This window comes from Colletes gigas, unplaced genomic scaffold (assembly GCF_013123115.1).
Source record: "Colletes gigas isolate AHSC1104 unplaced genomic scaffold, ASM1312311v1 Colletes_gigas_Sc00015, whole genome shotgun sequence".
NCBI lineage: Eukaryota > Metazoa > Arthropoda > Insecta > Hymenoptera > Colletidae > Colletes > Colletes gigas.
This window is the reverse complement of record NW_025106644.1, coordinates 1,486,949-1,503,845: the sequence shown is the minus strand read 5'-3', so window position 1 is coordinate 1,503,845 and position 16,897 is coordinate 1,486,949. Positions and strand designations below refer to the sequence as shown.

Here is a 16,897-nt window from a genome sequence, read left to right as displayed (position 1 = left end):
TACACTCCACGAGGGAAACCTCGGTTTTTGCCCCTAAATTTTTGTATTACATAACTTTTTCAACACTTTACCGACCGGTATTAATCTACTTTTACCGACTGACAGTCTGTTGATCGGCTCTTTGTCGGTAATCACCACCGGTCGGTAACCACCAACGGTCGGTAAAGTGGTAATTGCTCGCGAGGTTTAACTAAATTTAAGCGGTTCGATTCTTGGCTTTATATTAACCATTTTTTTAGGTTCTCCATCTTTTATTTATCTACCGTTTCTCGTATTTTGGAGGTTTCATTTTATTGTTAAAAAAAATAACATTGCAAGAATTGTGACTTTTGTGAAATATGTTTACCATCCAAAATTGTGCTGATAAATATTAACGAATTTAAATAATGTTCCAAAATTGTTTGGTAGAGTCCAAGTTCAACTTTAACAATGTTTATTTGAAAACACGATGGAAGTATATTTTGTAAATTAATTTATGAATAAAAAAATTGGGGAAACCTGAGGGATCCCTCGTCAGAGACAAGTTTCTCGACTTCGAACCCACGTAATCTCGATACAAGAGTAATTAAAGATCGACAGCGACGATTTTCCAATGTCCTGGTGTGGACAACGAGCCGCCATTCGGCTCGATACGCCCCCAAAAACGACTTTACACGCTAATATATCGTTGAAATGGAACTATCCATCGACTAATAATGAATGCACGCGACATATTAAAGAATCTTCGAAAAGTTTCGCGCGATCGTCGAAGCTCGCGAATCTCTGGCGGATGTTAGAAAATGGCCGACGGACGAGAAACCCAAATACTCTTTTAAGCGTCGAATGTCCACTTCGTGGCGAGAGGTGGTTCCGATCGTAAAAAATATCGACTGATCCCAGTTCGCCAGCTTCGTCGATCGCCCTCTTAACATATTTACACGATATGTTACATCGAGAATCAGAGGATAAAAACGAAACGATCTAGTCTAGCGATCGTTACGCGGACACAGGACCCAAACGACGATCTAAAAATTATACAATTCTCTTTTTAAAACAATTTAACGACAGGACACTATGTTTCAGCTTTGATCACGCGCACGTTGGTCGATTCGATATTTATACGTAGTCAGAGGCGTTCTTGTACATTGTTCGTCGATTTGTGAAACGGAAAAATTGATAGACTCGACAACGATCGCTGAATACATTATTTACACGTTTAAGGGGGGATTATCGTGTAACAGCGTTTAAATAAATTTTTTTTTTTTAATTTTTTTTTGTGTAGAATTAAACGTTCTATCGTGCTGAATTTTTAGAAACGTGGTGAGAGACCCTTAAACTATAGGAAAATATTTTTTTTGATCCATTTCTTATTATTTTTTATTAAATTGAAGTTAAGAATTTTAATCCTGTCGTACGTTGCAAAATGAGATTGGCGAGATTCTCCCGATGAAAACGAGTCCAAACACGACACCATTCGGACAATTTTTAGTTATTCAAAATTGAGAATTTTTCAAAAATGAGTTTGAGTAAGTCAAAATTAAAAGTAGTCAAAACCAGGTCGTGTTTGGACTCGTTTCAATCGGGAGAATCTTGTTAATATATTGATGATACTCTCACGAGGATACAAGTATAAAAATTGAAAATTTCATCACCCTCTTCTGGAAAAATTGTCACACTTGATTCTTTTATCTTCACGGCACTATTACCAATATATTGGCAGGATTCTCCCGATGAGAACGAGTCCAAACACGACACCAATCGGACAATTTTTAGTTATTCAAAAATTGAGAATTTTTCAAAAATGAGTTTGGGTCAAAATAAAAAGTAGTCCAAACCAGGTCGTGTTTGGACTCGTTTTAATCGGGAGAATCTCTCCAATACATTGGTGATATTCTCACCACATTTGACTTAATTAGTATTTGATAAAAGATAATAAAAAATGGACGAAAAAAATATTTTCGTACAGTTTAACAGTCTCTCTTCGTGTTCCTGAAAGTCTAATACAATAGAACGTTTAATTCTTTTCGAAAAAAATAAAAAAGAGAATTTTAATTTTAACCCTGTTACAGGGGAATCCCCCCTTAAGGGCGGGAACTATTCGAAGCATAAGATTAGGATTTCGTTCTAAAATTCTCAGCTGCCTGACAGGGCTTCTCGTTTCCGGGGTCACGGAGGCGTCCAACGGGTGATTCTTTTAACCCAGCGAAAAGGAAGCACGCGAAAAAAAAAAACGTTACGATGCATAGTGAAATACAATGCTTGATATGCGATCAGTGATCAAAGATATGCTTCGCGAAAACTTTAAGCAAACTGGGGCGTCTCGTAACCCCCGATGGAAGAAATTTGCAAAAGGCGGTAAATTCAAATTTGACAGCGTGGAAAAAAACGTAGAATTTTTTTTTTACGCTTGGCTCTCCGTGTATAGTGTTTTATAAGGGACTAACGATTTCTCTAGATCGTGTTAGAAATACGTGAATCGACGCCCACGAATCAAAAAGCTATCGATACAACCATCAGAGCTTGCGACTACTGTGACGTTTACGCCATTGTTGTTGGATTTCGAACGATGGATTCCACCCTTTTGATTCATCATGCTAATAATTTGTATATAAATATATGACCTCAATACATTAGACTTACTATCTGTAGATTAATAAATATTTATTAATTTGATTTTCAAAAAAATTTTCAAAAGTCAAATTTTAGAATGTTGGTGAACGTGTGAAAATATAATTGTTCGAACGAATATACGTCACAGATAAATTTAATATTTGAGTATTGTTCCAATAAAATTTTCAATCAAAATTTCAAAATTTGATAAATCGCTATACGTTGGTCTCGAAATTACCAAATTTTAGTGTTTGTTGACAGCCATAGGCGTCCACCACAATCATTGAAAAACCAAGGTCACCAAAAGCGTTGAATCCAAGTTCATTCGATCCCCACAAATTCAAAAATCCAAAATGCAAAGTCTCCGGTGCGATCTCTAGAAATTTTGAAAGATGGACGACGCGCGAACGTAACGTTGGAACAAATTCGATAATCAAGGTTATCCTACGGGTCGATGAAAAATGGGCGTAGTCTCTCCCCGCTCCTCGGGCGAATTACAAACTTCGCGTATTTTGCAATTTTTTTTTTTTCTTTTTTTTTTTTCGAAAATCCTAGGACGAGGTTCGTTCACGATCTAATCGCGATTGTTATGTATCGTAGGTCGAGGAAAAAAATCGACGCGACGACGGAGATATGTCGTAGGAAAGGGTTCGTCCTAGGAGCTGGTTTTTCGCGAGTTTTTTTTTTTTTTTTTTTTTTGTTGGATTTTGTTCGAGGACGATTTATTCCATGGTGTCGTACTTGACTTTCTTCACTTTGAAGTAGCGATAGGCCGCGTAGCCGGTGATGGTTAGCAGCACGGCGGCTGCTAGTGTCGAGCCAACTGCAACCGGAGCTGTTTCGTCCCGGAAACCGCGCGCGCTCAGCGACGTGCACGAGAACTCCACGGCGAACTCGTTGTTCTTAAACTTGAACGGCTGCAGCTTCATGTCTCTGAAATTTTAGATGCATCCTTGAGCAATCGAAACACTAAAAAATCCTCGATTGAGAAAAAATTTTGGAACGTAACAATTTCTGTTACAATTTCTTCCCAACGGGTTAAATTTTTACGAGAGTTGTTTGAAAAACTTGGCAAAAAAATAAGATGCAGAGCTGTGCACTGGATTCGAAAAGTTTTCAATTTTTTAAAACCATAGAAAATGTAGGTTTAGTACAATTTTGGAAAATTATTTTTCTGGCATTGAAAATTTCTTCCCAGGCAGCTAAATTTTTAAGGGGGTTGTTCGAAAAATTTGGTAAAGCAGTAAAAAAATTGTGCACTAGATTCAAAAAGTTTTCAATTTTTTAAAAACAATCTTTTATAATCTGCCTGAAACGAGCTAATAATTTTTGTAAATCATTCATGTTCCTAAATAAATAAATTTGAAATCAAATTTTGATGGATATTATACAGTCTAAGGATTTATTTTAATAAAATAGTCTCTTGTATTTAACTTTGGGATACCACTTTAGGAAATATAGCAACAAAAATTTAAAAATGCTCGCAATTTAAAAATTTGTTTTTTTAGTCAGAAGTCGCATAAACAATCTTTTATAATTTACCTGAAACGAACTAATAATTTTTGTAAATCATTCTGGACCCCAAATAAATACAAAATACAAATAAATAAGTTAAATACAAAAATGTTATAATTATTACAATTTTATTTAAAATTTGTTTATTTGAGGGCAAGAATAATATACAAAAATTATTCACTCGTTTCTGGTAAATTATAAAAGATTATTTATGCGACTTCTGACTGAAAAGAAAAATTTTTAATTTGCGAGCATTTACAAATTTTTTTTGCCAAATTTATCCCAAAGTTAAATACAAGAGACTATTTTATTAAAATAAATTCTTAGACTGTATAACATCCATCAAAATTTGATTTAAAATTTATTTATTTGTAAGCAAAAATGATTTACAAAAATTATTAGCTCATTTTTAAAAAAAAATTTCTCAAAAAATACATTCAAAAATGGTTCATGTATGATAGTACAAACTTAAAAAAAATTATTTGTAATTGAATCGTTCGTCGATAATAATAAGTTTGTATCACCACATATAAAATCCCAGTTTTGAATACATTTTTTGAAAATTTTTCAAGTCAGTTAAAAAAAGTTAAACAAAACTAAATTTTATACTTTTAAAAATTATTTGTAAAAATTTAGAATTTGCAAAAATTTATAAAGATCAAATTTTAAAAATGTGAAGAAATTGAGATTTCGAGCGAAATACCTGAGTAAAACGCTGGCGAAATGCTTGCCATCGGTCAGATTGATCTGCGTCTCCCCAGTACAGGAGTACGACTTCCCAACAGGCGTCGGGAACAGCATGGAAGCGTGCTTTTGCCCGGTACTCAGCCTGATTGTCTTGTCTTTAATAGAAACGGAATTAGAATCGATCCAAAATTATTGCACGAACGTGGAAATTTCGCGAAGGACAGTACTCACTGGGCTCGTCGATGTGCTCGAAGTGTCTATCACTCGAATTGTAGGTCAGCTCGATCTTCTCGACGTACCATCGTTCCCCACCAGGTGTCTGGAAGTTTTAATTATTCATTGGAAAATTATATTCATGTTAAATTTAATATGCAAAAATTAAATAATATAAAAGTACTGATATAAAAATTTATATTAGTAATAAATTAAATATGCAGGGTGTTCGACAACCCCCTGAAAAATTTTAATGGGGGATTCTAGCGGCCAAAATAAGACGAAAATCAAGAATACCAATTTGTCGATTGAGGCTTCGTTAAAAAGATATTAATGTTTAATGTTCCGTCTGTAGAACGGCGCACTGTCGCGCGTGCGCAGCTGTTCGCAGATTACCGTTCTACATTCGCAACTTTAAACGTTAATAACTTTTTAACGAAGCCTCAATAAAGAAATTAGTATCCTTGATTTTCGTCTTATTTTGGCCTCTAGAATCCCCCATTAAAATTTTTCCCAGGAGTGGTTGAACACCCTGTATGTACTGTATATGTTGATACTTATGAAATGTTTTAATAGGAGGTTTGTTTGAAAAGTGTGGTAAATTTCCACGAATGGTGCTAAAATGCGTTAGCTTGTATCTTTGTATCTTTGCTTGTATGACTGTTGAGAATCATTCTTCATAATAAAGCTGACAAAGTTTCAGTCAGATACGAGGCTTGGTTCGCGTTTGATAGCTATCTGAATCGATCGCTTCCACATTTGCTACGAAATGCTTCTTCTTTGCCAGGATAACGTTCTACGAATCGATCGTCGCAGTTGTAGAATTGCACGAATATGGTTGGATTCGTCCATCAAGGGGGTAGTTTATTTTAAAAAATGTAAATTCAAATTTGATTTTAAAAATAATGATTTTAGAAGAAATAAATCCGAATCCACTCCTCGTCCACACTTAAAAGTTTATGGCAGAATTGCATGAATATGGTTGCTTAATCGTCCATTAAGGGGGGTAGTTTATTTAAAAAAATATAAATTCAAATTTGGTTTAAAAAAGAATTATCAAATTTAGAAGAAATAAATTCAAATTGACTCCTCCTCGACCCTTAAAAGTTCATGGCAAAATTGCGTGAATATGGTTGAATTTATCCATTAAGGGGATAGTTTATTTAAAAAAATATAAATTCAAATTTGATATAAAAAAGAATGATCAAAATAAATTCGAATCGATTCTTCATTCACCCTTGAAAATTTATGCCAGAATTGCATGAATATGGTTGGATTCAAGCATTGTTGAGGGTAGTTTATTTAAAAAAATATAAATTCAAATTTGATTTAAAAAAGAATGATCAAATTTGGAAGAAATAAATTCGAATCGATTCCTTATTCACCCTTAACAATTTATGCCAGAATTGCACGAATATGGTTGGATTCAAGCATTGTTGGGGGTAGTTTATTTTAAAAAATATAAATTCAAATTTGATTTTAAAAAAAAGTGATCAAATTGAAAAGAAACAGCTTCGAATCAATTCCTCAACCACCCTTAAAAATTTATACCATCGATAACCATTTTCCAAAATATTACTTAACCTACATTTTCTATGATTTTAAAAATTTGAAAATTTTTTGAATCCAGTACACACAACCCTCCATCTCAGTGATTTGCCAAGTTTTTCAAACAACCCCCATCAAAAATTATCTCGCTGTGAAAAAATTTTCCATATCATCGATTATTTTCCAAAATTTTATCAAACCCACATTTCCAAAGCCATTAAAAAATCGAAAATTTGTTGAATCAATTGCACATAACCTTCCATCTTTCTTTTCCCCCAAACATTTAAAACAACCCCCTTATAATCACCACAATAATCACCCAGAATTAAAGTTTGTTTTCATGATTTTAAAAATTTGAAAACTTTTTGAATCCAATGCACAGCTTTGCATCTTCATTTTTGACCAAATTTTTCAAACAACCCCCGTAAAAATATAACTCATTGGAAAGAAATTTTCGAAGCCATTAAAAAATCGAAGTCTTTATGATTCTAGTAAGCAACCCTCCATCTGTCTTTTTTTGATCAAATTTTTCAAAACAACTCTTGTAAAAATTTAATTAAATTAATTTAACTCTCAGGGAAGAAATTTTCAATGCCACAATAATCATTTTCCAAAACTGTACTAAACCCACATTTTCTATGATTTTAAAAAATTCAAAATTTTTTTGAAATTAGTAAGCAACCCTCCATTTTCCTCTTTCACCAAACTGTTCAAACAACACCCATCAAAATTTATCTCGCTGTGAAAAAATTGTCCATACCATCGACTATATTCCAAAATTTTATCAAAGCCATTAAACAATCGAAAATTTTTTGAATGAATTCTACATAACCCTCCATCTTTCTTTTCCCCCAAACATTTAAAACAACCCCCTTATAATCATCACAATAATCACTCAAAATTAAAATGTTTGTTTTCCAACATCTAAACGCTATAAACCCTTGTTCGCGAAGATCTAATCGTGTTCCGCGGCCATTAAACGAACAGTAATTCCAGTGCTCGTGTTAATCGCGAACAAAACAGATGGCGCGCAGGTCGGACGAGCAAATTGTCGCAAGGATCCCTCGCCACGCGAACGTCGGAATGGAAAATGTAACTGTACATCGAATTCAACGTGAATCGTAGAGAAAAGGGCCGGCTGGTATCGATTTCTCTTCGAAACGAGCGTTTCGTGTGCAAGTCGAACGCAACGACGCAGCTTTCGTGACCCCGATCGCGCCCGTGGAAGACGTAAACCGTTGGAAAATCACGTTTCTCGCTCGTCCATTAATTGTATCGTACCTTGGCGAAGCTCCACAACAGTACGAACGCATTCCACTTCAGAGACATCGATACCGTGTTCTCGCTGTCGCAGTTTCCGGTCACCTTGGCATCGTTGGGAACGTAAATGTTCGATTCCTGCAATAAACGTTTACTCAGACTGTGCACGAACTGTTTCGTTTCGAATCAGGCACGAATTAAGACTCGTGATTAGGGGTGGTTGCAGGCTTTCGGATATTTAAATATATTTTTGCTGATTTAGGAACGAAAACATTAACACTAGAACTATCAAAACAGTCGAAATTAACCATTTGTAGTTTTTTTTGTAAAAAATTTACTAATCTGAATTTTTGAAATTTTAATTTTGTATAAGAGTGTAATTAAACACGTTATTTTCATTGTATAATACATTTCTTCCAATCAGTCAAAATGACTCATACGAAATTTCTAAAAAAATTTGTAAAAAATTTACTTATCTGAACTTTTGAAATTTTAATTTTGGGTAAGGTATAATTAAACACTTTATTTTCATTGTATTATACATTTCTTCAAAGCAATTAAAATAACCCATTCGTAATTTTAAATAAAATTTGTAAAAAATTTATGCGACTGAATTTTTGAAAATTTAATTTTCCATAAAAGAATGAATAAACATTTTCATTCCATTATACATTTCTCCAAGGCAGTCAAAATAACGTAATTTACATTCGTAATTTCCAATAAAATTTCTAAAAAATTTACTTATCTGAATTTTTGAATATTTTCTACAAAAATTATAAATAAACATTTCCATTGCATTATATATTTTTCCACGTATCTGTCGTGTTAGTTTCTTTGGTAAAAATAAATACACTATATTTGTCGAGTAGTTCTAGTGTTAAAAGATTTTTCGAGCAACCGTAGTTTGTCACTTGAGAATCTTTAATTCGGCCATGTTTGGTTTACAAACGAGCATTCTTACTTGATCTTCCCCGAGTTTCGTTCGATATTTCACCGTGATCAGAGCGTCCACCTGCAGGAGAATGCATGCTTGGCCGTTGCTGCCGTCCAATCGGTACAAGGGTTGCTCCGTGGAGAAGGCTCTGTGCGTCGACGTGGACGTCGTCGTCGTCGTCGTCGTCGTTGTCGTCGTCGTTGTCGCCGTCGACTGTGCAGGTATCGTTGTTGTGCTCCATACTTCGAAGTTCACTGCTTGCTTCGAAATATTATTCACGTTAAAAACACGACTGTCCAAACAACAAAGACGGTCAGTTCTTATACAATATGTAATATACATATACAGAGTGTCCAAAAAGGTTGAGTTAGGTCTGCGTTAATTTTTACAAATTAATCGACAAGTTTTCCTTTCTATAAATATATACACTAATTACTTATATACAGGGTGTCCATAAAGTTTGGGTTTTTTAGATTCTTATACAATATACATACAGGGTGTCCAAAATGGTTGAGTTAAGTCTGGGTTAATTTTTACAAATTAATCGACAAGTTTTTCTTTCTATATATATGTACACTAATTACTTATATACAGGGTGTCCATAAAGGTTGTGTTAGGTCTATTCTTGTACAATATACATACAGGGTGTCCAAAAAGTTTAGGTTAGGACTGAGTCAATTTTTACAAATTAATCGACAAGCTTTTCTTTCTATATGTGTATATACATATACATACTTATATACAGGGTGTCCAAAAAGGTTGAGTTAGGTCTGGATTAGGTAATGGTAAATGCATTTTGGATACATTCCCAAAGTTGATCTTTTTCTATCATATTTTCCTGAATCAATTTTTTTGCGTAATCCCATAAATAAAAACGAATTTTTCCCATGAATTGTTGAACGCTTATATCTTTTGAATAAAGCATTTTCGGGCATAAGTTTATAGGAACTTTTTTCATCTATTTGGTATCAGTAATTCGTAGTGTAAGTTTGATCCTAACTTTTTTGGACACCCTGTATAACGCAAGAGTCCGCAACTACAATTTTAATATCTTTAATAACGACAAATTAATTTGCAAAACTGTGCTTCTTTAGGTTTTAAAACTTGCTTTTGTGAGTTTGGTCCCAACCATTATGGACACCCTATGTAAAGTCCTTGACTATAATTTTTATATCTTTAATAACGACAAATTAATTTACAGAACTGTGTTTGCTTTTCTGACGTCAGTTTCAAAGTTTGGTCCCAAACTTTTTAGACACCCTATATATCCTCGACTATATTACAATTTTAATATCTTAAATAACGAAAAGTTAATTTACAGAACTGTGTTTGCTTAGGTTTTAAAGTTTGCTTTTGTGAGTTCAGTTTTGAAGTTTGGTCCCAACCTTTTTGGTCACCCTATATATCCTCGACTAGATTTCGAATATCTTGAATAACCAAAGTCAATTTGCAAGACTGTATTTGCTTAAGCTTCAAAGTTTGCTTTTGTGAGTTCAGTTTTGAAGTTTGGTCCCAACCTTTTTGGACACCCTGTATATCCTCGACTATATTACAATTTTAATATCTTAAATAACAAAAAGTTAATTTGCAAAACTGTGTTTCTTTCAAAGCTTGGTTTTGTGAGTTTAGTTTTGAAATTTTGGTCTCAACCTTTTTGGACCCCCTGTATATCCTCGACTATATTACAATTTTAATATCTTAAATAACAAAAAGTTAATTTGCAAAACTGTGTTTCTTTCAAAGCTTGGTTTTGTGAGTTTAGTTTCGAAGTTTGGTCTCAATCTTTTTGAACGCCCTATATAGCGTCCCCGACTACAATTTTAAAATCTGTAATAATGAAAAATTAATTTGAAAAAATTGTTTCTTTATGTTTTAAAATTTGCTTTTGTGTGTTTAATTTCGAGGTTTGGTCCCAACCATTTTGGACACCCTATAATATCCTCGACTATATTACAATTTTAATATCTTTAATAACGAAAAATTAATTTACAGAACTGTGTTTGTTCAGGTTTAAAGTTTGCTTTTGTGAGTTTAGTTTTGAAATTTTGGTCTGAACCTTTTTGGACACCCTATATATCCTCGACTAGATTTTGAATATCTTGAATAACCAAAGTCAATTTGCAAAACTGTATTTGCTTAAGCTTCAAAGTTTGCTTTTGCAAGTTTGGTATAGTGTATACACACTGTTAAATGAGCATTCCATTTGTCAATAGGAAGCCAGAAACGAGGTTCGCGTGCAAGTATCGAGGTTGCATTTGCTCTATGCAATTGAGATAGCGTATGGAAATGCTCGACGAGCAACAGGCTGTACTTAACGCATGCTCTAAAATACTTATCGACCGGGATCGTGTATCAAGCCACGACCTTATCGGACTTTAAATGCATCGTTTTCGTCTCTATATTTACCAAACTATCTCGAACACAAATCGTGCAGTCCGCGAAACGTGAACCGGTATTTTCAAAGTGATTTTAATTGTAACCCAATTTAGACAAACGATTTACACCGGATTTCCGTAATATTTCAAACAACACACAAATCTCAACTGTTTTTTGTAAAGATCGTTCAATGTTTTGTGCAGATCATTTTGAAAAAATTCGATTTCTAGAAAAATTAGGTTGAAAATTTTTAAAACCTTTTTTTGTAAATATCAGAAGTATAAATCAATAGAGATAATCACAACAAAGGAAAAAAATTCAAGTTAAATGGATTAAGAATTATTGTAAAAACTCAAAATTAAAAACTCAAAAATGGTTTAACAAAACTTTGGTTTGGAGAAAAATCAATGTGAAAATTCTTGGATCCTTTTTTAAAATACCAGAAATGTAAATTAATAGACGCAACCCCTAGGAAAATATTGAAATCAGACAAATTAAGAATTATTATAGAAACTCAAAATTAAAAAATCAAACATGGTTTAAAAAACTTTTAGTTTCCTGAAATATCAATTTAAAAATTCTTGGAGATTCTTTTTATGATACCAGAGGAAATTTAAGACAATAAAAACAACCCCCAGGAAAAAAATCGAGCCATGATATAGTTATATTATTTATAACACGTGCAACAAAATTGCAAAGGACTTTGTCATAAAACAATGTCTCGTTTCACGATACAATTTCGATCGTCGAGACTCGAACCGGTTCTTCCCCAGTTACCACCCACCGATAACACCGACACGCCGCGTCCCCTCCCTCGACAACCGGAAAGGTCACATCCTACGAATCTCCATTTACATAATTGTTCCCCACATACGTTACAACGCGTTTACTACTTCCGATTCGTGTATCGATCGCGAAAAAACCACCCAACCAGTATTAAATATTCAACTTCGTCACGAAACTACATCCCTATCATCCCTTGCGTAATTCCTTTCCACGAAACTCTCTGTTTACGTTCCCAGAGGGGGGTTGGAACATTCCTCTTACCAGGGGTAGCTTGGAATTGGGAACAGGCAAATCGAAGATGACCCTAGGCGTTCTGCGTGTCGTGTAGAGATGCTCGTCCACCTTTTGAGGCGCCGTCGAGGGGCTGGGGACGCTGAACGCCGTGCTCAAGACACACCCTAAGAAAAAAAAAATCATCCCTTAAACAATTCTCCTAGTAACACGCTATTTTATGCAAATACGTTTCGTCAAACAGGTCCTTTGAACCGAAAGCGTTCGCGAGGTGGTTGACTCCTTCGAAATGTCGCTGTACCCCACGCTATCGCGCGACAATATTAAGGACAACTGTCTCTGCAGGGCATCCGCAGATATGTCACGCGAGTACCGGTCACGGAATTTTTTCAAATGGAAACAAAGACTAAAGAAATTATTTTCAAAAATAATTGCGATATATTTTTCATTTTGATGGCGACAGTGTACACTTTAATTTTTTTTTTTTTTGGTTTTTGGAATTTTTTGAATGGAAAACAGTGACTAGAGAAATTATTATAAAAAATAATTACGATATGTAGTGTACACTTTAATTTTTTTTTTTTGGTTTCTGGTTTTTGATTTTTGGAATCTTTCAAATGGAAACAACAACTATGGAAATTATTATCAAAAAAAAATAATGACATGAATTTTTTATTCTGATGGAGACAGTGTACACTTTAATTTCTTTTTTTTTGATTTTTGGAATTTTTTGAATGGAAAACAGTGACTAGAGAAATTATTATCAAAAATAATTACGATATATTTTTTATTCTGATTTAGACAGTGTACATTCTAATTTTTTTCTTTATATCGAATTTTTGGAATGGAAACAGCGACTAGAGAAATTATTAACAAAAACAATTATCGAGACGACGTCCACTTTAATTTTCCGAATTTTTCGAATGGAAATAGCGACTTTTGGGGAAAAAAAATGATTCGCATTTATAAAATCGAACCCTAGGAACGGGATGACCTGCTCGATCGTTAAAACGCGTTGCGACATCGTGTGTTCGCCAGAGTTACGGTCATGGCCTCCGAATTTTATCAGGAAGATTATAAAAAATATCTCGTTCAATTTTTACTCTGTTTAACACATTTTCGGGGATCCACAATTTAAACCCAAGGGTAACCCCCCGCAACCTTCCAACGAAAGCACTGTCCTGTCGCGGTGGAGTTATTACACCACAGAGTCGAGGATTCAACGGAAAGGAACTCACACAGTACGAAGAGGGCCTTGGTGTGGTCCACGCGCCGCGCCATCGCTGGTTTTGTCGCCTGGCTGTTTGGCTCGGGAATTCACGACGAAAGGTTGATAGGGTGAAAGGAAAAATACGCCTGGTCGCGAGACGATTCTACCCAGGCGGCGTTCGCGAAGCTTGTGAGACGAGCGAGTAAGCTCGGGGCGCAGACGGATCGATAGAAGCTTTCAGCATGCGCTGCGATGCCTTTCTATATATGCGTGCGTGGCGAAGCACGGAAAGGGGGCTCTCCGTCGGTTGGTGCCGCGGTTCCCCGCGCGGTGGCGCTGCCGGTGACGTCGGGCGTCGGCGTTCCTCTTCATTCAACCCGATGCGCCGGAATACGGCCGACCCTTTCCCGCAATCGAACCACCGGTCCGCTCTGAATGAACGGCCTTCGCGCACTGATCTCACCATTGATAAGATCGAACGTCCTGGAATTGATTCCACGGATTTTACACGCTGGGATTAGATCGACTTCCGGTCTCGTTGGTCGGCGATGGAGTACATCTTGGATGTGATCGGGGAAATCGAACGATCTTTTGGTTATCAGGGGATGGAAATTTGTTACTTACGGTTACTTTCTTGTAACTATTTTTATAAAATTATTGGGGTGATGCAGAAGATTGGGCTTGACTTATTTGGTATGAATTTTAGCAAAATGTAATTACAATTATTAGGGGGTGCAGCATCTTAAAAATAGTGAAAGAAAATTAGTGTAATATAGGTAAATATATATATGGCTTTAACATTTTTTCTAACAACCCCTCTTATGAAATTATTGGGGGTGGTGAAAAATATTTTACAGTCTTGATTTATTTGATCTAAATTTTAACAAAATGTAATTACAATTATTAGAGGGTGCAGCATCTTAAAAATAGTGAAAGAAAATTAGTGTAATATAGGTAAATATATATGGCTTTAACATTTTTTCTAACAACCCCTCTTATGAAATTATTGGGGGTAGTTCAAAATATTTTACAATCTTGATTTATTTAATCTAAATTTTAATAATTGTTACTTATGGTTGAAAGATTGTATTTATTTCTTACAACCCCCTCAATAAAATTATTGGGGTGGATCAAAAAATTTAGCAGTCTTCATTTATTTGGTTTAAATTGTAATAAAATGTAATTTCAATTATTAGAGGATGTAAAATCTTGAAAGTAGCGAAAGATAATTAGTAATATAGGTGAACATATACAGGGTGTTCGACCACCCCTGAGAAAAATTGTAATAGGGGATTCTAGAGACCAAAATAAGACGAAAATCAAGAATACCAATTTGTCGATGGAGGCTTCGTTAAAAAGATATTAATGTTTAAAGTTCCGCCTGTAGATAGGCAACCTGCGTACAGCTGCGTGCGCCAGGGTCTCACAAGCGTAACTTTAAACGTTAATAACTTTTTAACGAAGCCTCCATCAACAAATTGGTATTCTTGATTTTCGTCTTATTTTGGCCTCTAGAATCCCTCATTAAAATTTTTCCCAGGGGTGGCCGTACACCCTGCATAATTTTAACATTTTTTCTGACAACTCCACTTATAAAATTATTGGGGTAATCTAAAAAATTTTACAATCTTAATTAAATTAATCTAAACAATAATAATCGTTATTTATGCTCGACAGATACAATTTAGTCCAAAAAATTTTGCAATATAAGATAACATGTATAATTGCAATTTTTTTTTTTAATACGTGCTTTAATCAACTAATGATAAAGTAAGACCTCCTAAAAGAATTGAAGCACACTGATGTTGAGAAGCAATTGCATACTTGATGCTTTGTTCTTTGTTGTAACAACTGCCCACCCTTAATAACGTCATAATTATTGAACATTCCACCCACTCAAAAGGTACGTCATGGCTTGGAGGGGTGAGAATCGAATGAGTCGTAACCCAAACTGTCGTCATACAATTACTGACTGCAGTGGTTCCCAAGTTTTTGCATTTTTTTTTTTTTTTTATGAGTAAAGTCGATAATTTCTTGCTCGTTAACGCAAGTTTCTCTTTTTATCGTTAACATCCGTTATATTCGTGTATCCCCATATCGCAATAACGTTTTCGTCCTAGATTCGAAATATTTGGCGGAATATTTCTGAAATATCGCTGGAACGTGTCCATGGCCGCCATTGTTCAACGACGTCTCTGTAATATTTCAGACAATATTGCTGTGATACTGCTGGAAACTTTGCATGCAGTTTCCACGATATTCCAGAAATGTAATTCTGTTTATATTATTTTTATTCGCGTGTTCAGAATGCATATAGTTTACTTTGTTTCAATAATAATGTTGGAAAATTTATGAATCTTTCTCTGAAATAAGTAAATTTATTTTTAAACAAATTCATCGTAACTAATAATATTAGATTTTGGTTATTATTATTTAATTTTTATATTATTTAATTTTATTATTATTTAATTTCATTGTTATTTAATTTTATTATTATTTAATTTCATTGTTATTTAATTTTATTATTATGTAATTTTATTGTTATTTAATTGTATTATTATTTAATTTCATTGTTATTTAATTTTATTATTATTTAATTTTTTAATTATTTCATTTCATTGTTATTTAATTTTATTATTGTTTAATTTTTATATTAATTAATTTTATTGTTATTTAATTGTATTATTATTTAATTTCATTGTTATTTAATTTTATTATTATTTAATTTTATTGTTATTTAATTTTATTATTATTTAATTTAATTACTATTTAATTTCATTGTTATTTCATTTTTTTATTATTTAATTTTATTGTTATTTAATTTTATTATTATTTAATTTCATTGTTACTTAATTTTATTATTATTTAATTTTATTGTTATATCATCCCCTTTTATCTGGTTTAACAAGTAAATAAATTATAACAAACAAATACATTTTGTTTTGTTTACGAAGATATCAAATTAATTCCATTGTATTGAGAAACAAAGCAATTACTCGAATGTTAAATATTATCATAATATATGTACCGGAGTGATTTACGTGATAAAACAATGGTTAATTCCCATGAGAATGCATTTCCACCCACGCTTTATATTTTTATTTTTTCTTGCCCAGTTCTAACGATATTGTTGAAATTGTGGGGTATAAAAAAAAATAAAAATCAATACAACATTATGCCAGTAATATAACTAAGGACATAAGCACACTTTAACAACAATATATTTTTCACATAGCACGATACTGTTGTATCTAAAACCACACGTTTCTTGGGACGTGATATCTCGAGAATTACGGAACCGATCGATTTGAAATTTCGCGTGCATGTGAAGCAGATGTCTGTTTATAGCCCCTGTCAGACTAAAGTTGATATCGTTAAATATTCTATTTGTTTAGCTCTGAAGGCAAACGAAATTGTGACAATATCGACGCTCAGTTAAAAATTTCGTCAAATTATATTTTAGATATTTTATTCTGATGAAAACAGCACACTTTAATTGTTTGTTTGTTTTATTTTTCTTCGATTAGTGTATAACAACATTTACTACA

General features: G+C 33.6%; 1 protein-coding gene across 1 annotated transcript; it reads right to left on the bottom strand.

Moving 5' to 3' along the window:
- Positions 1 to 1,638: 1,638 nt before the first annotated feature.
- On the bottom strand, positions 1,639 to 13,524 carry LOC122399718. Its single transcript, XM_043400611.1, has 7 exons — positions 13,378 to 13,524; positions 12,170 to 12,306; positions 8,774 to 9,007; positions 7,834 to 7,950; positions 5,023 to 5,110; positions 4,808 to 4,946; positions 1,639 to 3,522 (listed from the first exon to the last, which is right to left on the bottom strand). The coding sequence occupies exons 1-7, from the start codon at positions 13,418 to 13,420 to the stop codon at positions 3,312 to 3,314; spliced, it is 969 nt and encodes a 322-aa protein (XP_043256546.1). The 5' UTR covers positions 13,421 to 13,524; the 3' UTR covers positions 1,639 to 3,311.
- Between the last annotated feature and the right edge of the window lie 3,373 nt (positions 13,525 to 16,897).